This window comes from Macrobrachium nipponense, chromosome 18 (assembly GCF_015104395.2).
Source record: "Macrobrachium nipponense isolate FS-2020 chromosome 18, ASM1510439v2, whole genome shotgun sequence".
In the NCBI taxonomy this organism is placed as follows: Eukaryota; Metazoa; Arthropoda; class Malacostraca; order Decapoda; family Palaemonidae; genus Macrobrachium; species Macrobrachium nipponense.
Window position 1 is genome coordinate 60740747 of NC_087211.1, and position 23241 is coordinate 60763987.

General features: G+C 47.5%; 1 protein-coding gene across 1 annotated transcript in view; it reads left to right on the forward strand.

Annotated features, from left to right (window-relative positions):
- Positions 1 to 159: 159 nt before the first annotated feature.
- LOC135197093 (cell division cycle protein 16 homolog) overlaps positions 160 to 23241 on the forward strand; it is a gene marked incomplete at its 5' end in the record, with an annotated part of 67500 nt that continues 44418 nt past the window's right edge. Inside the window, 5 exon segments of the mRNA XM_064224052.1 lie at positions 160 to 255; positions 257 to 316; positions 872 to 998; positions 1001 to 1030; positions 22553 to 22778. Coding sequence (XP_064080122.1) covers positions 160 to 255; positions 257 to 316; positions 872 to 998; positions 1001 to 1030; positions 22553 to 22778 — 539 coding nt within the window.

Here is a 23241-nt window from a genome sequence, read left to right on the forward strand (position 1 = left end):
TTGTAAGTAGAGTGGTGCTTGTTTATTGAGGAATTTTTCCTACGGAACAGTATAGAGAAGGGTGTACGTATATAATACATACTGTATAATTTTTTATATTTGGATGGTTTGAGTGTATATTTACTGTAATTTAATGCAATTTATTTCGATCATTTACAGAATCCAACTTGTCAATATTTGGTTGCATTGTGTTATTTTGAAGTTGGAAAATTCCAGTCAGCATTGGAGGTTTTAGAGCCAACGGAAACAACAACCTGTCACGTTAAAAACAGAAGAACCACTCAGCGTCCCAGAAATAGATGATACTATGTCGTAAGTGACCAATTTACCTGTACAACTTATGGTATATTTGGACATTTCAAAGTAATGTCATGGCTTTTATGATATGATACCCAAAGTAAACCATGCTGAGTTTACTTCTTCTTGTGCAAAACTCTTTTGTCATGCACTTTTGATTTGTGGTCTTCATCCATGGATGTCAGCACAGAATTTTGATTTTGGAAGTTAATTTAATCTGTTATGCAAAACTGTTAATCTGGTACACAGCAGTTTTCCCCCAAAGAGGTTATTTCCATGGGAATTATTCATGTAGAATCATTATTTCCACAGGTTTAGTTATTGATGAATACTGACAATCTTAAAAGATAGAGCAGTTTTCATTGCTTTAAAAGATTAATTACAAAGTTGTTTTTGTGTGTCTTATGTTTAGATAAATATTAAGTGTACAACTTTTGTATAGATTACTGTATTAGTGATGTAAGGAATTTGTGCTTGGAAAAATTTAGAAATAAAGCACTTATTTTAGTTAGTATTTAGTTTTAACTTTTTGTTTTACATGATAATATACAGAACATGTCATAATGTTTTATAGGTGGAATGTTCACTACACTTACTCAAAGGATACATACATGAAGCCAGTGACAATAGGGCCTTAGCGGCGAAGAGTTTCCGAGCTGCCATTCAAGCTGATCCCTTATGTTATGAGGCAGTTCATGCCTTAACCAGCACCACATGCTGACAGTCAAAGAAGGTATTGTAAAATAAAAGAGATAAGACAATACGTAGTAATATCTTTCTATAACATTTAATCATTGTATTACCTCAAACTCATCACTCATATATATGCATCCTACAGTTTTGGGCTTAATATCTGACACTAGTCTTCAATTGTGACAGATGGAAGGAGGCTTGCAGGAGTACTGCATATGACCTGTATCCACAGATCCATAGCAGGTGGTCTTTTGTTTCTTTACAGTACTGTTCAGGATGATCATTATGTGGATTCTGTGCTTTAAGGGATCATTAATTGGTGGTGTCCCTTGGTTGTCCTTTGATCCTTAACATCCAGATGGTGCTGTACTTTTCATCTTCCACAGACCTCATCGATCAATTGTCTTAAAATTTTGGAACTCATTCCTTTACTTGATGGCTCTGGGTGTGAACTTTTCAAACAAGCTCAAGTCGACTATGACTAGGTAGGTGATGAGGAACAATGGAAGATGCTAGACTCAAGGTAGGGTGCAGTACCAGATGCCCTTCGAAGACGTACCAAGAGGCTGCTACGTTAGAAGCAACAGCTTCTTCTGTCTTTCAGGCTGCTTCTTAGTTAGACCTTTGGTCAACAGCAGTGGCGAAGAAGTTGCATCCTCGGAAAGCAACAAGAAAAGTAGTGGATGAACCATTGTTCATTAGATTACTACAGTCAGGTTCCAAGGCGATTGCGTACCTGTCAAACGTAAGTGTTCCAATGTTTGGGCAACTATCCTGCTAATGAGGAGAGATGCAGCGTTGGCTAGAACTAAGCCGCAATGTGGATTTGGATTCCCTGTTAGCAATGAGGAATGGGGATATCTTGGAATCGCAACTGCTGTTGTTTTTCCAGAGGGTCATACTGGAGAGAGGCGATAGATAGAAGAAGGATGGACACTAACGATAGGTTGGTGCAACAGGCAGTTAGGAAAACGTCTAACAGTCAAACTACTCCTTTGGAGGGAAGACAACAGCAGATGTCTCGAAAGAAGACAGTGAGACATAGCATCCCTAATAGAGTCACAAGACCCTCTTCCCCAAAGAGGCTAACTCATCGGCCCTTTCACAATAGAAACAACAGAGGAAGGGGCAATAGGGGAAGAGGGAGAGGCTCAAGAAGATAGGATGGGCGCCTCCCATCACTCGGCCACACCAGTGGGGGGTTGCCTGGCAAATCACTGGAAGGTGTGGCAGGAACTAGGGGCAGAGCAGTGGGTGGTGGATGTTCTCAGGATCGGGTATTTGATCCCGTTCGAGGTAACCCCGCCCCTGACAGATCAACCATTACCCCACGTCACTTATGCCCACAAATCTCAGAAGGCCACTATTCTTCAGGACGAAGTGAAGAAGATGATGGAAAAAGGAGCTGTGCAACAAGTATGCAGTCCGGCAAAAGGCTTCTACAGCAGGATTTTTTTCCTGGTACCCAAAAGCCAACGGGGAGTGGAGGACAGTGATAGACCTGTCAACGCTGAATCTGTTTATAAGGAAAACCAGTTTGTTCCGATACGTAATACAAACCCTCGGTCCTTTAACAATAGGAAGGTAACTAGCGGCAGCTGGGACGGTCGTAAGCTTCGAACAAGGGGTGAGGAACGTAGTTAACTGCTTGTCCGATCGTGCGCCAGCGCCCGCCGAGAGGTGAAGAATCACTTTTGCTTTCGGCCGCGGGTGTGAAGGACGTGTTCGTCATCGCTCTCTGCCCGCTTCATCGTCGTATGCTTTGTTTATATTGTGTTTTCTACTAATGGTTTGTTTGACTTGAAAATGAAACTGTAAGTACACTGTTTTCATTTTCATTACTTAATTATGAATCAACATGGAGCTATCGCCGTAGAGACGGCAATTTCCGCTCTTTTCATGAATTGAACCCTTGAATTATGTCTCGGTGCCGAGGGCGGGCGCACTCGCGCCGAGTCATGTATTTTGGGTGAAAGTGTGTAATTGAAAGATGTAAGTACTCTTTTTCATTATATTTTTGCCCTGTGCGTTCGTTGCCGAGAGCTTGATTGCGTTCGGCACGAGCCTCTTATTTTGTATGAATAGCATGCAATGAAAGTGGATTCGCAATGCAGTTTCTTTTCATTTCATTTATTAATTGCATCAAATTTAAGTTTGGATCAATTTCCGCTCTTACCCGGGAATTAATCCTTACGATTTATTGCTGTGAAAGTGAAAATAGCAAGTGCAGTATTGTTCATTTTCATATATATTTATGATAGCATCATATTATTATGGATCAAGTTTCCACTCTTACCCGGGAATTGATCTTTCCCCCTTTAAGTTCTATGAAGTGAATCGCAAGTGCAGTATTCTGTTTCATTTTCATATTACTTTTCACTGCTGTGCGGGGGTAGGGGAAGCGAAGGTCTGCCAGGAAGTCGTCGGAAAGCTCTCCCGCGACTCCTTGGTATCCGATTCTTCGTCTTCTTTCCTCCCCTGCCCCCCCCGCTCAGCTTCCTCGGTATTTGTTTTTGGGGTCTTCCTTCCGTTCGGTGTGGGGCATGTTCTCCCCCCCAGATGCACCCCGTGCAGGGAACCCCTCTTACTAATGCTGTCTGTGCTACCGCAGGTGCTACATCCGTGGGAGACGACCTTGGACAGGTATGGGCCACTGCGGCTGCAGGGCGTGCCTAGCATCCACGATCTGCTGCAGCGTCTAGCGAGGTCTGGGGCGGTGACCTTGGAGTGGGTCTCCACTACGACCTTCTTATGCTGCTTCCCCCCCCCGCTGGTCTACACTCCCCATGCTGTGTCGGTGACCACCGTCTGCCGTTCTTCTTAGGGCCGGTCGCCGCCGCCGTACCGAGGAGGGGTATGCCGCCGCCAGCCTGTGTTTTTTCCTTGTGTTGTTCCGTGTTGGCCTGCCCCAGACTTCCGCTGTTCCAGCAGCTCGACCCCTGGACCGGCCGCCAGTACCAGGTTCCCGCTGGCTGCCGATGATTCTACGAGGCGATGGCTGGGCCTGCCGTACCTGTCGCTGATGTGGTTCCCGCTACTGGCTTGGCTGTCCTTCTGTGTTTACCGCTGCCGCTGTTCCTGCCGCTCCTGAGCTGTTGCTGTTCCTGTCGCTCCTTGGTTCCTGCGCCTGTCCGCCATGGTCGGTGGGTCCTGCCCATGGTGTGTCTTCCCCAGTCCCCAGGTCCTTCTGGACAGGTGCAGTCGGCCGTGTTGCTCTCGGCAATAGGCCCGACTCTGGCCTGGATGGAGGACTGACGACTGTCCTGCGTGAGCTGACGAAGAAGAGGAAGGTGTCATCTTCGTCTTCGTCTGTTGCTGCCTCTTCCCCTTCGACTTCTAAGGCCCATAAGCCGAAGAAGAAGAAGGCTGCCTCCCCCCCCTAAGAAGTCTCCTTCGGGAACTTCTAAAGGGCCCGTCCCACCTCGGTGGGACGGGGGGTCCTTCTGCTGGTCCTCCTGCTCCTTCGGGAGCGGGGCCCGTCTCCCCTTCCGTAAGGAAGAGATAGAGAGGGGACCAGAGGAGTATCGGTTAGCTCTGGTACTTCCTCGCCTGGTGCTAGCGGCGATGCCGCTACGCCCAGGTTCCGGCTCGGTCTCTCGTTCGCGGGAAGATCCCGAGTGTACGCTCTCCCTCTCGGGAGACCGTGCAGCCAAAGTTTCGGCGCCAGAGGTTCGCTCGGCGCCAAGACCACGGCACGGAGCAGAAGGCTGGAGAGAAGCGCCTCAGGTGACTCTCGCCAGGCCAGCGGCCGCTCTCGGCAGCGACCAGCTGGTAACGGGTTTTGTTTTTTGCTATATTCCCCTAAGAAGACTCCTTCGGGAACTTCTTAGGAAGGGCTTGGTCACACTCCGGTGTGACGGGGGGGTTCTTTCTGCTGGTCCTCCTGTTCCTTCGGGAACGGGGCCCGTCTCCCCTTCTGAGAAGAAGAAGAAGACGGGGACCAAGGGTGTGCTGGCTACCTAGCTGGTACACCCTCGCCTGGTCTTGGCAGCTCTGCTGCTAAGCCAGGTACCGGCTCGGTTTCTCGTCCGCGAGAAGTTCCGAGTGTACGGTCTCCTTCGGTGACCGTGCAGCCAAAGTTAAGACGCCTGAGTTCGCTCAGCGTCATGACCGAGACACGGAGCAGAAGACTGACGAGAGCCGCTCAGGTGACTCTCGCCAGGCCAGCGGCCGCTCTGGTAGCGACCAGCCGGTACCTCGGGTGGACGTGACGGTCTCTGACCGGCCACGGGTTGAGGCTGGGAAGAGGTCCCCCACCGTCCCTCGACCGACGGTACCAGCCTGGCTGGTACCAGCGGTGGACGTGCCGCGAGGGACGCTCACCGGTCTCACCGCGAAAGTGAGCTCTGCAGGTCACCTGACCGCCGCTCCCACAGGGACCGGGCGGATACGGTGACCAGCAGCAGCTCGTCTGACCGCACGGGACCGGGGGGTCGACGTGCTCAGTCGAGCCGCTCGCCACAGGTGAGCGCACGGCCAGGCCTGCAGATCGATCCCCACCTCGGGTTGGTGATCGGCTGCAGCCCCCCACGTACGCTGGTCCTGCCAGCGAGCGGGGGGTGGGGGAGCGTCAGGTCTGTCTCTCCACTACCTTCAACTTCCTCGGGCTACACCAGGAAGAGCGAGGTATATAGGAGTGATCGTGAGAGATGCGCCGCTCACGATCCCGTCACGACGCCGCACGTGCCAGGTATGGTCTTAGGACCAACCAGGACGTACGCGCAAGTGATTGGAGGCAACCGTCAGGGATCTGTTGCTGGTCCTTCTTCTGAAGGAGGAGGGTCCTGGGAGCTGCTCTTGTTGGAGGGACTGGATGGTCCTACTCCTCAAGACGCTGTAACTTCCGAGATTCAGAGTAACTTTGCCCAGGTTATTGCACTGATTCGTCAGCACAACGACCTGGGGGAAGGATCGCCGCTCCCCACCACCAGCAGAGCCCATGTCTCTGCTCGAGTCGTTTGGGGAACCCGAGAGGGAACCCAAACCGACGGTGGGTTTGCCGCGATCGGAGCTTGCCGATTCTGTCTTGAACCAGAGTCTCTCGTCTCCGGACAAGAAGGCTCTCTCAGTTCTGGCCGGTCGATCAAGCTACTTCCACCTCCTCTACTGCGACAGCGGTTTCTACGTGTCTTCGGACACCGTATTTAAATACTCCTTCGGTCCTCCTGAGATGGTTTCGACCTCGACGAGGACTGGAATGAGTCGGAGGACGGTATCGGCTCTCTCCTGTCAGGTGGGCGATCAGCCCCACCCACAGACGACGTTCACAGTGGCGGCAGACCCTTACCTACAGTGAGAGTTCGTAACCCTCCTCGGGGTGAAAACTTTTTCCGTTTTCTCCTGACGATACGTTTTCCCAGACTCTGAGAGGCCATCGCCGCAAGGCGATGGCTGCTCCTACTCTTCTCCAACTGCTAGTTCCACTGGGAAGGCGAGCGAGTATCCAATTCCTCCCCCATTCCCTCTCTCCTTACAGCTACGAGGGAAAGGGGAGGGATCCTACAGAGATTTCTCTGTAGGATTCCACGTTGGGGACTGCGCTACCGGGGGGACCTTCGGGTCCTACCTGACGTAAGCCCCGGTCGTTGAGGAGGGATCCTGCCCCATTCTCGATTTCTACGGGAATCGAGAGGACCACCAGCCGATATCGTTTGACGAATTCGGTGGGGGTTTCGCAGACTGCTTAGAATTCTACGGAATTTCTAGCGCATTCAGAGTGTTAGAGTTTCTTACGATCTCCAAACACTTAGGCGAGACCACGGTCCAAAGTGAGCGAGACGGGAATCCCCGATATGTTACACGATAATCGGGAACCTCGCCTATGCTCGAATTCCTGGAATTTCTAGCATTAGGAAGAAGACTGCTGCTGAAAGAAGACTATCTCACAGTAGGCGACCAACCTGGAATAGAGAAGAACGGACGGGAATATCCAGTTTGGCTTGAACTATCGTCTTAGTATTCTGTTCACCATTGAAGCTTTCCTTCGAGGAAGACTTCTTCACTCTCTTGATAGAGACCGAAGGTGGTCGATCTCCAATCCTTATTTTGTTTTCTTGAAGGAAAGAATTTAGGATGGAGATCGTTGTTCAGAATCCTACAAATATACTACGTATATTAACCTCGCGACATGATTCTGCTAAGCAGTTGAATGGTCCCGAGGGGTAGGCGCATATCCTGGTTATTTTACGGGATTGCGACTTAGACGAAAAGTATTCTAATTGAAACTGCAACTCAGGTTGCCTGCAACCTCCCTGGAGTTTCCAGTTTCAATTTTATATACTTATGTGTGTCACAACAACACCATTAAGCTTTTATATTTACCGAAATTCGTTTCGCATAAATATAATTGCTCGAGCATATCTTTTATGCTCGGTGGTTCTAGCCGAACGCATTCCTTTGTGGAAAGGATTACTTGGCAACTCAGGATGACGAGTCCAGCGACAGCTACTGCGTATTGAATTGCCCGAGGCATTTCAGTACCAGCTGCCGCTTTGAGATGGACGGTTGGTTATGTCTTTCTCACCTGCTTTGATTGAATACCAACCGTATCTCTGCCCAACAATCACGGACTTAAGTCTCTGATTAATGGGGATTCTCGCATACATGAATGACCATCTACTGCTGTGACGCTAGTATTCATCGTCTTCGGTATTGCAGAGAATTTTAAACAGAGAGATCTATTCGACTCTCATCTTTCTGTTTACCGCACGGTAAACAGAATTCTGTAATAGTCTCTTGCTGCATCGTATATCGATAATGCGAATGATTTTTTGCGGAATCTGAGTTTGTCCTCAAAATATCTTGTATTCGGAGGTGTGTGCAATTGTTCATTGTTCACCCGGATTAGCAGATGTATTGAAAGACATCGCCTACTCCCACACCTGCCAGCTCTACTTCCAAACGTTCAGCCCATGAGAAGCAGTTCTTCACGGCGGCACTCCCCTGTGTTTCATTACTGAAGAAAACGCCCCCCGCTTTCATGCACACCGGACAGCAATGAAATGGCGCGTTAGCGTTTTCAGTCATTTGTAAGCACAGGTTAGAATCTTGAGATTCCTTCTCTCGATTCAGCTGGAAGACGTAGGTTGCATTCATTGCCTACCTTCGTCTTCAACGTCACATAGTGTTGTTTAAAAAGCTGAGATTCAACGTCTATGAGATTTTCTTGCCATCAGGGACCTCGGTCTTTTGAAGGCAATTGACTTTCGCCTTTTGAGCTTATGCATTAAGAGAATCATCGCCGCGCCGTCCGGCATCGGTGACTAACAAATATTTTATTTGTTTGGTCTCTCAGCATAACTCTTTAAAGGGCGAAGGTCACGTGACTTACCCGGATGCTTGGACAACTTGCCTCTACTGATTCCGAACCAGTCAGTCGGCAGCTGTCAGAGCGCCCGAGTCAGTTACGAACTATGCTGTGGACTTAGTTCGGTTCGTTCCAGAGCAATCATTACTTCGTCTTAATAGCTTGTCAGTATGAGTACTGTACATAACCAAAGTCGAGAAGAGGGATAGGTCATATGACTATCCCCTTCTTTTCGTCTTAGGTAACTGCATGACTTCTCTTGAGAAGTCAAGCACAAAGGGATGGGATTTGTGACGCTCGATTTCGTACCGATCTTCGTAGCGAAGACTCAGAACCCTTCGGTAACTGACGATTGGTTCGAGTCCTTCACAATACCCTCCCTAATGGACTTCACCGCCTCCGATACGAAGGCTATGCTGCTTTGTCCTGTGAAGGCGCGACGGAGCTGTCTGAAGAAACTCGACACCCAGGATGAGTGTGGACGCCTCTTCATCATTCTCTCGCGTTCCGCAAGAACTTCTCCGTGGCGCAGGTAATGAAGGCAGGCGCCTGGTCCAACCGGACCGCATGCACCTCCTTCTACCTTCGGATATTGCCCACAGTTCCTTGGATCTTTTTTTCCTTGGGAACCGTGGTGGTTGCTCAACACGTTGTGTAGTTAACCCAGACCCTCGCAGGCTGAACAGCATCGAGTCCTGGTGTGACCGTAAGAATGGATGAGGAATGAGAGTGTGACTGGCTTCTCTTCCATCTTTTCTTCCCTCTACCTCTGGGTAGAGGGACACGGTCGTCACCCTGCTGGGTAAGGACGAGATGCAGGTGAGCTACTCAATAGAGCACCATCCTATCCCTTTCAGTAGGGATAGGAGTAAATATCCACCACTTCCTCCAACAAGGGGGAGGAAGTGGATGCCAATTTGAGACAAACCCATCATTTTATGATTGTCTCTTGCAAACAGGAACAAGTTCTTGCTTGCTGGTACGAAGAGATACGCTTGCCTCTCTCTTAGTACTTGGCCCAGAGGGCTGACCATTGATCCTGCGGTGCACACCCCGATCAATCGGACAGAGGTTTGGATCCCTCCCTTGCTCTTACGACCAGGGAGGCACTCCAGGGTTGGACGAACACCAGTCTGTTCACCAAAAAGACTCAGATTCCTCCCACCAAGAAGTGAGTCTTCCTATTGTTAAAGGACCGAGGGTTTGTATTACGTATCGGAACAAATGACAATTTGTCGAAAATTGCATTTTTCCTAACTATACAAACCTGAGGTCCTTTACATACAGTCCCACCTCATGCCACCCCTCACTCTGCAACTTTTTGCATGGGCCTAAAGCAAAAGTGATTCTTCACCTCTCGGGCGCGCGGGCGCGCGCACGATCGGACAAGCAGTTAACTACCGTTCTCCCCTTGTTCGAAGCTTACGACCGTCCCAGCTGCCGCTAGTTTGCCGCTAGTTACCTTCCTATTGTTAAAGGACCTCAGGTTTGTATAGTTAGGAAAAATGCAATTTTCGACAAATTGTCATTTCAAGATGGAAACTCCGAAAACGGTTCTACAAGCAGTCAGAATCGGAGACTTTATGCTGACAGTCGATCTAAAGGACGCATACTTTCAGATACCAGTCCATCAGTCTTCAAGGAAATTTCTCCGCTTCAGTCTTGAAGGGAAAGCTTTCGAATTCAAGGTCCTGTGCTTCGGATTGACAACGTCTCCTCAAGTTTTTACAAGAGTCACCCTCGTGTCGGCGTGGGCGCATGCTCAGGGGATCAGGCTAATAAGATATCTGGATGATTGGCTGGTGATAGCAAAGCCCAGGGAGAAATTACTCAGAGACAGGGCGGCCCTCCTGCAGCTTTGTCACAGCCTAGGTATTGTGGTAAATCAGGAGAAGTCGCAGTTGGATCCAAGTCAACGTCTGGAATATCTGGGAATGGTGATAGACACAACACAAGCCAAAGTATTCCCGACAGACCAAAGAATAGAGAAATGCAAACAAGTGGTGAATGCCTTTCTGGGAAAACAGACACAGCCAGCAAGACAGTGGCAGGTGGTGCTGGGAATCCTAACCTCCCTGGAGAAGCTAGTACCACAAGGAAGGCTACACATTCGGTCCCTACAATGGAGGATGAAGGAGTTTTGTGGGCACCAATAGTAGATCACCCGTACGAGCAAATTCCCTTGTCGGCAGAAGTGAGGAAAGACTTGCTGTGGTGGGTGAACGACGACAATCTGACAGTGGGGGTCCCCCTTCAACAATCCTCCCCAGACCTCTTGCTGTTCTCGGATGCGTCACTAGAAGGCTGGGGAGCCCATATGGAGGAGTTGATGGTGTCAGCAAAATGGAGTTGCAAGGACAGAGAACTCCATATAAACGTGCTGGAGTTGAAAGCAGCTTTTCTGGCTCTACAGGAATTCAGGGAGAGAGTAAAGGGACACTCAGTGGTATTGATGTCAGACAACACCACAGTAGTAGCTTATATAAACAAGCAAGCAGGCCTAGTTTCTCGGCAGTTACCATGTGATGACAGTTCAACTTCACCAGTGGGCTATAGAGAACCTGGTAGACATCAAGGCCAGGTATATTCCGGGAAAAAGAAACATAGTGGCCGACAAGTTGAGCCGCAGGGATCAGATTCTGGGAACGGAGTGGTCCCTACACCAACAGGTAGTGGACAGGATGCTCATGTTGTGGGAAGGACCGATCATAGACCTATTCGCAACCAGGTACAACAAAAAGTTGGAAGTGTATTGTTCAGTAGTCCCAGACGCAGAGGCAGTAGCAGAAGATGCGCTACAACACCCCTGGGACAATCTGGACGTGTACGCATTTCCTCCATTTTGTCTAATCCGTCAGGTTCTGAACAGGGTAATGCGGTCTCAGAACCTCAAGATGACCCTGGTAGCCCCGTTATGGCCGAAAGCAGAGTGGTTTCCAGACCTACTGGAACTCCTAGTAGATGTGCCAAGAGAGTTACCTCCATGGAGCAACCTACTGTGTCAGCCGCACGTGGAGAGGTACCACAGTCGGTGAAGTCCCTATCGCTTCACGGGTGGAGACTGTCAAGTATCTCCTCCGAGCGCGAGGGTTTTCGCAGAAAGCAGCAACTCAGATGGCAGGTAATATCAGAAAATCATCTGCGACAGTATACAAGGGAAGTGGTCAGCATACTGTGATTGGTGTCGTAGAGGGAACTTGTCTCCACTCGGTACCACTATTCAGCAGTTAGCAGACTTTCTGATATATCTCAGAACAGAAAAACATATGTCTGTATCTGCAGTGAAGGGGTACAGGGCGGCTCTAGCCTCAGTCTACGAATGAAAGGAGTGGACATATCGTCTTCATGGGAGTTGGCCATGCTGATGAGGAGCTTTGAACAGTCATGCCCCACCAAAGGAGCTAAAAGCCCCAGATTGGGATCTGACCAAGGTATACTGAGTAGTCTGACAAAACCCCCCTACGAACCACTAAGGCAGTCCACGGATAGGAGCCTGACCCTGAAGACAGTCTTCTTATTGGCCCTGGCTTCAACCAAAAGGGTGGGGGAGCTACATGGCCTCTCATATCTCATAAAGCACTCGAGAGGTTGGAGATCAATGGTATTTGAGTTTGTCCCAGAATTCGTGGCCAAGACCGAAAATCCAACAATAGTAGACAGCAGATTCGACTCCTTTACCATACCTTCCTTGGCAGACTTTGTAGACAAACCGACAAAGCTGAGATGCTCCTGTGCCCCGTCAGCACTAAGGGAGTACTAAAGAGAACAAGGCACCTCAGGCCGGGGGTGCCGGAGGTTGTTCGTAAGTACAGGACGGAACAAGAAGGAAGTGTCTAGGAATACAATATCGTTTTGGCTAAGGGAGACGATCAGAGATGCTTATACGGCAGAAGACAGAGGGTCAGATAGCCAGGTGGGAGCTAGAGCTCATGACATCAGGGGCGTGAGTGCTTCCCTGGCATTAAGAAGAACATGTCTGTGGATAGAATTCTGAAAGCTGGTGTGTGGAAACGCCAAACAACTTTCACCTCATTTTATTTGAAAGATGTTGCCATAGATCCTTGGACACCTTTTCCTTGGGTCCAGTGGTGGCGGCCCAACAAGTGATATAGTTCATCCAGTGCCCCTGGCGGGTCAGTTTGCGTCTAGTCTAAGATGAAGGTATGGAAGTAGAATGAATGGGATGACTGGTCTTTTTTCTTTACTACTTTCTTCCTACTCCTTTAACTACGGGCAATATGAAGGAGAGTACCGTCATGTGCTGGAACGGACTAGATGCAGGTGAGGTGGTCAGCCATACTGTGAAGCTATCTTAGGTGATGACATACTTTTCAGTAGCAACACACCCCTCTGGATAATAGGGAAAAGAGGGGTGAAGGTGGATCCAGTTGCAAGGGACAAGAGTAAACAGTAGAATGGTATCTACACCCAGTGGGGGAAAACCAATAGATCCGCTTATATCTTTGGCCCTAGGTTCATTGTCCATTCTCTTAGAATTTCCCTATATATTCGGAAATGGATAAGGTGGCAAACTCCCGGCAGTCATTGTAGAGACTTACCTCCCTCCAATAGTAAGTCTATCCTAATGTTAAGACCGAAGGTTTGTTTCGTATATGAACAAATACCAAATTTGTAACTAATTTGTATTTTTCATAACTAACAAACCTGAGGTCTTAACAGGTAAAGGCCCACCTTGAACCACCCCTCTAGCAGTCTAAACTGGGTTAGAAATATAACTGGTGGGTCACAGGTAGCCGTGGGCATTCTGGGTATACATGCCCCGTGACCTGGTATAGATGCCATTAGTCCCTGGATCTCACAAGTGTAATTTTAATTCTACCGGTTTCCAGCTTGGCGCTAGTAAATCCTAATGTTAAGACCTCAGGTTTGTTAGTTATGAAAAATACAAATTAGTTACAAATTTGGTATATTTTCACATCTTGGCTCAATGTACTCATCAGTGAGGCAAGACCTTTGATTTTTCTGGGTAGGTAAGTTATTTTGTTTCAGGGCCTCTCATTTTAGTCTGGCTACAGCTCTCCAAGTTTTCACCAGTGGAAGTTTGAGTTCACAGGGCATGCCAAAAGACAGAGGCGGTACTTAGAAGACTTGCAGATGATTACAGTATCTGCAAATGAACTGCATCAACACCTTTATTGCCTCATTCAAGTCTCCCATTTCATCTGGGAGGAGTTAGACCCAACACTAGGGATGGGAGTACTGGTTTGCTTCACAGAAGGCAGATTATCGCCATCCTTGAGTCTGAAGTTTCATTCCAGACTGGTTCCTCCATCCACTGGATGGCAGTTTCTCAAAGAAATGACTTTCCAGTCACATTCCATGATCAATGTTAATAGTATTCAAGACATCTGATGGAGTACCACTAGTTCCTCACTCTCACATGTTGCTGTGCAACAGTGCACCTACCCAGGGTTGGTGAGCACACCTGCTGGAACACCAGGTAATGGAATCATGGTTGTAACAGGTAGTGCATCTACATAGTACTTGGGTTTCATACTCATTGTGAAATCTGTCAGAGACAAGTTAGTAGGTATGGTGACAGACAACTTGACAACAGTAGTGCACTTAAATATCAGATACTTTGCTCCAGCTTGTTGGAAAATCTACATTTCATACAATGAACTTACCTGTCAGATATATACATAGCTAAGACTCCGTCGTCCCCGACAGAAATTCAAATTTCGCGCCACTCGCTACCGGTAGGTCAGGTGATCTACCTGCCTGCCCTGGGCGGCAGGACTAGGAACCATTCCCGTTTTCTATCATATTTTCTCTGTCGCCGGTGGTATCAACATTGTTGTTACTACCTCCTGACTGGAATTCGCTTTTCAAGACTTTATTGATCATCTTTATTGGATTTCTTGGTGACGTACTGGATCGTTGTTTTGGCATTCGCTACTGTGGACTGGATTTGGACTTGCTTTTGATTTTTCTAATAGAATGTCTGATTCAAGTGTTAGTGTGAGAGTGTGTGTGAATGTAGGCTGCAAGGTGAGGATACCGAAGGCTTCGGTTGATCCTCACACTGTATGTCGTAAATGTAGGGGGTTTGACTGTTCTTTGGCTAACACCTGTATTGAGTGTGAAAAGTTGGATGCTAATGAATGGAAGACTCTAACTTCTTACTTGAAGAAGTTAGAGAGGGATAGGATTAGACGGGCTGCACAAAAGAGTGTGAGTACAAGGCTTATTGAGCCTTTTTCTGAGTCTAACTCTCCTTTTGTTAATGAATATGATTCTCCCTATGTATCTGAATCCTCACAGCTTTATTCGGATTCGGCTTCTGAAATCGCCAATCTGAAGGCTACTCTTCGTAAAATGAAGACAAAGATGGCGGCCATGCAAGGTAAGGCTAGTGATTGTGATTTACTAAGTGAAGTGAGTGTTCCCAGTGTGAGGGGGCGTCTGACCGTCCCTGCGATGCTCCCAGGCCTAGACCTCTTCCAAACTCACATACCCAGAGGAGTAGGAAAGTCGAAAGTCGTACGGAGGTTGTGGGGAATCCCCAACGGTCAGGCGTCCCTTCAGCAGGTTCTGTTTCGTTACAGTCTGCTCAGGACCGCTCTAATAGAAGCGTCCTACGAGATTGTTTCTCGTCGTCCGGTTCTCCTTCACCTAAACGAGGGTGGAAGGACTCGGATCTTTCTAGGCCACTGAAAAGGCATTGGAAAGAGCGCGCGTTCGACTCGAGCCCGGAACGCTTCTTCGGAGGAAGCTCCTTCTTCTATCAAGAAGGCTAAGCTGGTTGCGAGCCTTCCTAGAGCAGTATTTGAGGATCGCACTCCTTCGAGTTTCTCCTGCTTCTTCTATTGAAGAGGACGCTGGGGTGGCTTCCAAGAGGATATTGCTTGCAGTTCAAGAGCAGAGCAGATTGCCTCTTTGGTTGGAGTTCTTTCGAGGGATCCCCCTCGCAAGAAGGACGCTAGACTTCCTATTAAGAAGTCTCGTCTTCTTTCACCAGCCAGACGTGAAGCGTCCGCCAGACATGGGACGTCTTCCAGGCGCGAAGAGTCGTACAAACGTCAGGATCTATCCGAGCGAGTTGCTCTAGATCAGGATACGCTCAGGCGTGAGGCGCCAGCCAGGCGCGAGGCGCCAGTTAGGCGTGAGGATTCAGCCAAGCGCGAGGCGCCAGCCAGGCGCGAGGAGTCAACATTGCGTGAGGCGCCAGACAAGCGCGAGACGTCAGCCAGGCGCGAGATAGCCAGCCAGGCTACACGCTCCAGCCAAGCGTGAAGCGCCAGCCAAGCGCGAGGCGCAAGACAGGCGCGAGGCGCCAGCCAAGCGCGAGGAGCTGTTCAGGCGCGAGAAGTCAAGCAGACGCGAGACTTCTTTTAGACGTGAGAGAGAGTCGGTTCACTCTATGAGCCCCTCTCCTAGTAGGAGTTTTGTCACCAGTAGAGAGAGAACGGGATGAAGATCCTCTCGTTTTTCAGGCCGATTCTCCACAAGGTGTAGAAGGAGATTCGGAAGAAGAGGGTGTACGGTAGAGAAGGAGTCTCGAACTATAAAGTTCTGACTGACCTTCTTTTACGGGAATACGGAGATTCTTTAACTCCTGCGCTCCTCCTTCGCCTCGATCAATGTTTTCGAGTGCGATTGTGCCTAAGTCTTCGTCGGTCTTGAAGATGAGACCTACGATCTCTATGAAGAGAGCGCTTCAGTCCTTAGACAAATGGATGTTGTCTAAGAAGGATCTGGGTAGGACCACCTTCTGTATGCCTCCAGCCATACTTTCTGGCAAGAGAGGTTTCTGGTACCGAACTGGGGAGAACATGGGCCTTTCTCTCCCAGCGGCAGCCGAAGCGGACTTTTCAACCTTGGTTGACTCGTCAAGGAGACACGCTTTGAATGGAGCTCGCGTGTCTTGGGCGATTCGGAGACGGATCATCTCCTCAAGGGACTCTTCCATATTTTGGAAGTGTTTAATTTCCTAGACTGGTCCCTTGGGGTGATGTCTAAGAAAGCTTATGACTCGGATGGTCTTGACCCCGAAGTCATTCTGAGTATTCTTGCTTGTATTGACAAGGCGGTACAAGACGGATCAGGAGAAATCTCCTCTCTTTTCGGAGCAGTACTCCTTAAGAAGAGGAGTATTTTAGTTCCTTCCTAACCAAGGCGGTTTCTCCCTCACAGAGAGCAGCCCTGGTTTTCGCTCCCATGTCTGACTTCCTGTTTCCTTCTCAGTTAGTGAAGGACATTTCTCGATCACTGACTGAGAAGGCGACTCAGGATCTTCTCCTGCAAACTGCAAGGAAGAAGAGACCACTTGTTTCAGTTGACAAGAAAGGACAGACTTCTACGGTTCAGCCCTTTCGAGGAGGGCCTCTCTCCAGAGCTACCTCTAAGAGAAGAGGTCTTGAGAGGAGAGGTAAGGCTCCTTCCCGTCCCTTTAAGAAAGGGAAGTGAGACAAACAGCCTCCAAACACCAGTGGGGGCCAGGCTTCTCGAATTTGCAGACGCCTGGTCACTCATAAACTCAGACGCCTCTTCCATGTCCATAATCAGGAAGGGATATCTTATCCCCTTCCAAGACAGTCCTCCACTAACGACCATTCCGCGGGAACTGTCAGCCAGATACAGGGACCCTGTACTGAGGGATACTCTTCGTCTGATGGTGAATCAAATGTGGGACAAAAGAGCTATAGAACTGGTTCTAGAGCAAAACTCTCCGGGGTTTTACAATCGGCTTTTCCTGGTTGCGAAAGCCTCGGGGGGCTGGAGACCAGTTCTAGATGTCAGCGCTCTGAACAAGTTCGTTTGAAAGGAGAAGTTCTCTATGGAGACTTCGGCCTCAGTCCTTGCGGCGTTACGTCAAGGAGATTGGATGGTGTCGCTGGATCTCCAGGACGCCTATTTTCATGTCCGATTCACCCTTCGTCGAAGAAGTACCTCCGTTTCATGACGGGGGGAAGGATCTTTCAGTTCAGGGCCTTGTGTTTCGGCCTGTCCACAGCTCCTCAGGTCTTCACAAACCTGATGAGGAATGTGGCGAGGTTTCTTCACCTCAAAGGGTCAACATCTCTCTATATTTGGACGATTGGCTCATCAGGGCCAGAACAGAGAGACAGTGTTTGGAGGACCTTTCTTTGACCCTAGACCTGATAAAGGCGTTGGGACTACTCGTGAACCTCGAGAAGTCACAGCTGATTCCCAGACAGAACTTGGTCTATTGGGGATTCAGATGGATTCTCGGGGTTTTCGAGTATTTCCTTCGCAAGAGAGAATCGTGAGAGGCTTGGAAAAAGTCTCTCTCTTCTTAGGGAAAGAACGGACTTCGGCGAGGGAATGGTTAAGCCTGCTAGGCACCCTTTCCTCGCTCGAACAGTTCTTTCCTCTAGGAAGACTACATCTTCGCCCTCTTCAGTTTTTCCTAAGGAGATCTTGGAACTGGAAGACGGGACTTCTCTCCGACAGTTTTCTCCTTCCCAATGGAGATGAAAACCAACACCTGCAATGGTGGTTGTCCCTTCTAAAAGAGAACAAGGGAATTTCTCTGGAAGTTCCGAACCCAAGCCGAGTGTTGTATTCCGACGCATCAGAGAAGGGTTGGGGGAGCAACACTAGGGACCGAGAGAAGTGTCAGGCACCTGGAAGGCAGCACAGGTGTCCTGGCACATAAATTGCAAAGAACTTCTAGCAGTTCACTTGGCGCTAAAGTTCTTCGAACCCTTTGTGACGAACAGTGTGGTCCAAGTGAATGTGGACAACACTACAGCCCTGTCCTACATTCGGAAGCAAGGAGGAACGCACTCAGTGTCGCTTTACGAGATAGCAAGAGATCTGCTAATTTGGGCCTCACAAAGAAACATCTCCCTCCTGACAAGATTTGTTCAGGGGACGAGAAACGTCAGGGCGGACAGACTGAGCAGGAGAAGCCAGGTCCTTCACACAGAATGGACTCTTCATTCAGAGGTGTGTCAGAGTCTTTGGAATCTTTGGGGCACTCCTCACGTAGATCTGTTCGCCACATTCCTTTCCAAAAGGCTGGAAGTCTTTTGTTCAGTGGTGGAAGACCCAAGAGCTCTCGTGGTCGACGCCTTCCTGCTGGACTGGTCTCAATGTGGGACGTGTACGCTTTCCCCCCTTTCAAAATCCTGGGACAAGTGTTGAGAAAGTTCGTAGCGTCCAACGGGACAAGGATGACCCTGATAGCCCCGTTTTGGCCAGCACAAGATTGGTTTGCAGAGGTGCTGGATGTGGACAGTAGACTTCCCAAGATCCCTTCCAAAAAGGATGGATCTTCTCAGACAGCCACACTTCGAGAGGTTTCATCAAAACCTCCCCGCTCTCGCTCTGACTGCCTTTCGACTATCGAAAGACTTGTCAGAGCGAGGGGGTTTTCTCGCGAAGCTGCAAGCGCTATCGCTAGAGCCCGCAGAGCTTCCACTAGACGAGTCTATCAGTCGAAGTGGGAGGTATTCAGAAGGTGGTGTAAGTCTAAGAAGTTGTCCTCCTCCAGTACCTCTATAACCGAAATCGCTGATTTCCTTTTGTTCTTGAGAGAGGTCTCTCATTTGTCTGTATCGACGATCAAAGGATACAGGAGCATGCTTTCGGCAGTATTTAGAAACAGAGGCCTAGACATTGCTGAGAATAAAGATCTGCACGACTTGATTAGATCGTTTGAAACGACAAAATCGAAGGAACTAACTCCTCCCAGCTGGAACCTGGACGTAGTTCTCAAGTTCCTTTCGTCTGACAGATTTGAGCCTCCCCCACGTAGCTTCGTTCAGGGATATAACAAGAAAATGCTTGTTTCTCCTATCTTTGGCGACAGCCAAAAGAGTTGGCGAACTTCATGCCCTAGAAGATGAAGTCGGCTTTAACAAAGACTCGGCCTTTTGCTCGTTTAGAACTCTTTTTCTAGCGAAGAATGAAAATCCATCGAATCCCTGGCCCAAGAGATTCGAGATCAAAGGCTTATCGAGTCTAGTAGGGAGAGAAACAGAGAGGTCTCTTTGCCCGGTAAGAGCCTTGAAGTTCTTCTTACAAAGAAAGAACAAATGGGAGGCTCTAGACAAAGTCTTTGGTGTTCGATTAAGGACCCCACAAGAATCATGTCTAAGAACGCATTAGCTTTCTTCATTAGGAGCGTCATTACGGATGCTCACAAGTTCTGTCCTGACGACTCTTTTCCGCTTTTAAGAGTAAAAGCCCATGAAGTTAGAGCAGTGGCGACGTCTCTCTCTTTTCAGAAGAATATGTCATTAAAGAAAATCATTGACATGACATATTGGAGGTGCAATTCAGTTTTTGCATCTCACTATCTTAAAGACGTTCGCGTGACCTACGAGAAATGTTTTTCTCTGGGACCTTTTGTATCGGCGGATACAATACTGGGTACGGGAGCAAACACCAATCCTTAAATTTGTACATACCTTCTACTAGATATGTTCTAGATTTCTGCTGACAAAGAGGGCTCGGTGCTGCACTGGCGGCCAGTCACTGTTGTTCAGTAAGGAACTCTTGTGATATCTTTTAGGGGAGTATTAAAATTTTTTTTGAGAATTTTTGTATGAATGAGTTTTTCGTTTCGAGTTATGGGTTGTTTGTTATGAGTTCGGGGATAACTCAGAACAATTCTATATACTAACATGGTGGTTAGGATCAGGTGGTCGGGATTGGTTATGCTCCTTCACAAGGTGTGTTGTCATAGAAGTGGTCCAGTACCCATTGACAAAGTCCTTTTAGGCTCTGCCGAGTAAGCGGTTCTTATACCCATCGACAGACCCACCAGGAAATCTAGCCATAGATCTAATATCTCGCTAAAGTCTTGAGGTGATGCAGACTACCGGGCTACAGCCACGAAGTCTACCACCTATCAGGTAGGAACCAAGGTTTTTTCTTTTATACCTACAACATATGTTGTTTACCTGTCTATTCCATATTAGCTGTCTCTGACCCTCCACCAAAGGGTGCCAATCAGCTATGTATATATCTGACAGGTAAGTTCATTGTATGAAAATGATATTGTTATAATACAATAAAGTTTCATACATACTTACCTGGCAGATATATACGATTAATGGCCCACCCAGCCTCCCCGCAGGAGACAGGTGGAAGAGAGAAAATATGATAGAAAACGGGAATGGTTCCTAGTCCTGCCGCCCAGGGCAGGCATGTAGATCACCTGACCTACCGGTAGCGAGTGGCGCGAAATTTGAATTTCTGTCGGGGACGACGGAGTCTTAGCTATGTATATATCTGCCAGGTAAGTATGTATGAAACTTTATTGTATTATAACAATATCATTTTAACCATAGCTTTGGACTAGTCACAGGAAGACACCCTGCTGTCAGGGAAAGCCCTGGCAGGGGGAATGCATGAGGTTGCCCAGTCTTCATAGTTTGATGTCCCAAGCGCCTTCACCCAGGTATCCTCTACAGGAGTGCTAAACTGCATAGTGTGGTCTTCAGCTTAATGTTTCCTGAACATGCTGCAGCATTAGGTTCCTGGTTCCAGTCACATGATTTTCTTGGAATGCAATGTGTGGGGGTGGGGGGGGGTGGGCACAAGTTAGTCAAGTAGTTTGCCAGATTCCATGTCAAACTTAGTTTCTGAGGATGTTAAGATAGCAGCCCTGATTAGTGAATTCATAGGCAGTACTACTTACCTTACTGTAATAATTTCTTTAATAGTTGACTTGCTGGAAATGACTTGTTTTGGGCTGGCATAGTTTCCTGCATTGGGGAGCACAATTACAATCCTGTCTAGAAGCAACTTACTAACTTCACTTTCACATGTCTCCTTATGTAGATTAGAAGTTACTAATGAAATAAACCAGATTTTATCCAACACATGGTTGGGAATTTTTTCAGCCTGAGATTCCTTGAATAGCATAGCTTTCGCTTTCTGCATAGTCTTGGCATAATTTTCACCTGAGTTAATGTTGGCAATGAGGAGTAATGCAGCTTTGGTCTTTTATTGACAGCCAAACACTAACTCCCACTTTTCACCATCTTGAGCACTGAATGGCTGAAAGTGCCCCAGTCATTGACAGTGATAACCATCTGGAGTGTTGCAGACAAGGTGGGTGCCTACAATTAGTCCAGTGCTGAGTGCTAGTCACCGGTACTTTGCAAGCACAAATGGGTCAGATCTATTGGAAGCCTTAACCTAAATGAATTTGTATGGGGGAAACAGGCAGAGGCTGATGTTACTTGGAGATACAACAAAAGGCTTTACTTTGCCTTTGGCAGATAATGATAGTTTGGCTTTGGCTAACCTTGCTGATGATGAACAGACCAAGAACTTCCTGTACAAGCAAGAAATTTCATTCTCATTAGAAATGCAGGAGATTTTTAGTGAGTGTTATTCCTGTTACCACGTTATACTGCAGACATGGCACTATTATCAGTGGAGGTGGTGCTAGCAGATCAAATAAGTAGCAGCGTATTTCACCATGACCTTTGGCATTTCTCACAAGCAGGGAGCCTTTTTGTTGATGTATTCAACTTACTTATCATATAAACTTAATACTTTGCCTTATATAGCAGTTCATCTTTCATCTGAGGTATTGTTAGTAACAGAAACCAGTGCCTACATAGAGAAGTTTCCCATATTGAACATGGTGCTGCCAGCATGATCAAGACTGGAACCAGGCTTGTGCTTAAGTTTGTCTCCGGCACAGCTTATTTATGAAGCTCTTATCTTTACCACCATTATGCTTGGTGAAGCTCTTGGATCTCTCAGCTTACAGTGAAGTAGCCCTCTGGTGACCATGATCCTGTTCGGAGGACCCCCCCCCTTCCCCCAAAGGTTATTGTTCCAGTGACACAGATAAAATGTATATCTTCAAGTGAGAATTGAGTGTCATTATGTCACAAGCTTAACAGCACATAAAAGGTGGCTGTATCTTTGTTTTGTTGTTATTTTGCCTTGAACCAAACCTTTCAGAGACATTCCACTTTGCTTATGCCTTTGGTATGTTGGAGGTTGTCATGTGAGTTTGGTTCAACAGTATAGGCTGGGCTCTTCCAGATTGTGAAGGTCTCGCTTAGTGTAATTCAAGCATTCTGTGTGCTACTATTTAAGTAAAGTAAGTGGTTTGTATTTATGGAAACTTGAAATTAATTTAGATTTTGTATTTTCCTCTCATATATATATATATATATGAGTATACTCTGACCTACATGGAGTTTTCGTTGTGACAGACTGGAATGTTAGGGTTTTATAACACATCAATTTTATTTTGTTCCTTTTTTAAGAAAACTTTTTACCTTTTCCTTTCAGAAAAAGAGCTTCTGGCTTCACTACCTCTCTCTAAAGTATGCAGTGAGCCTGAAAGTGCTGTGGTAACGGCTGTTTACGAAACTAGAGTGAATAAATACAGTTCGCCTAACCAACCTTTGCCAAAACCTGCTGAGCCCTTAGCATTGAATGCAGACTTCATTACAGCACAGGCAGAAAAGTTATATTATAACTGTAATTTTGCACAATGTCATCGGTTAACACAGGAGTATGTAATTATTATTATTTTGCTAAGTTATTAGAAACTCTCTCTCTCTCTCTCTCTCTCTCTCTCTCTCTCTCTCTCTCTCTCTCTCTCTCTCTCTCTCTCTCTCTCTCTCTCTCTCTCTCTCTCTCTCTCTCTCTCAAAGCAAGGATTGCAATAAGGAGATATAGCAGGAAGCAAATTTATGTAAGGATAGGGAGCTTAGTAAAAAAAATTGTTTATTGCCATTTCTTATTACTAGGCCTTGCGTATGTTACTACCTACAATATACCATTCATTGCCCACTGTAGACAGCATTAAAGGCTCTTTGCAGCATTCCTACATCACAGCTGTGTACTTCCTACTTGTTACTTTTCATGCATTTCATTTAGAATTTTATCAACTAGGTGTCCAGCTTCTTTAACTTAAATGAAAGTCCAAATTCTTCAACTTACCATCTAGGAGACTAACTTCTGTACTACTTACC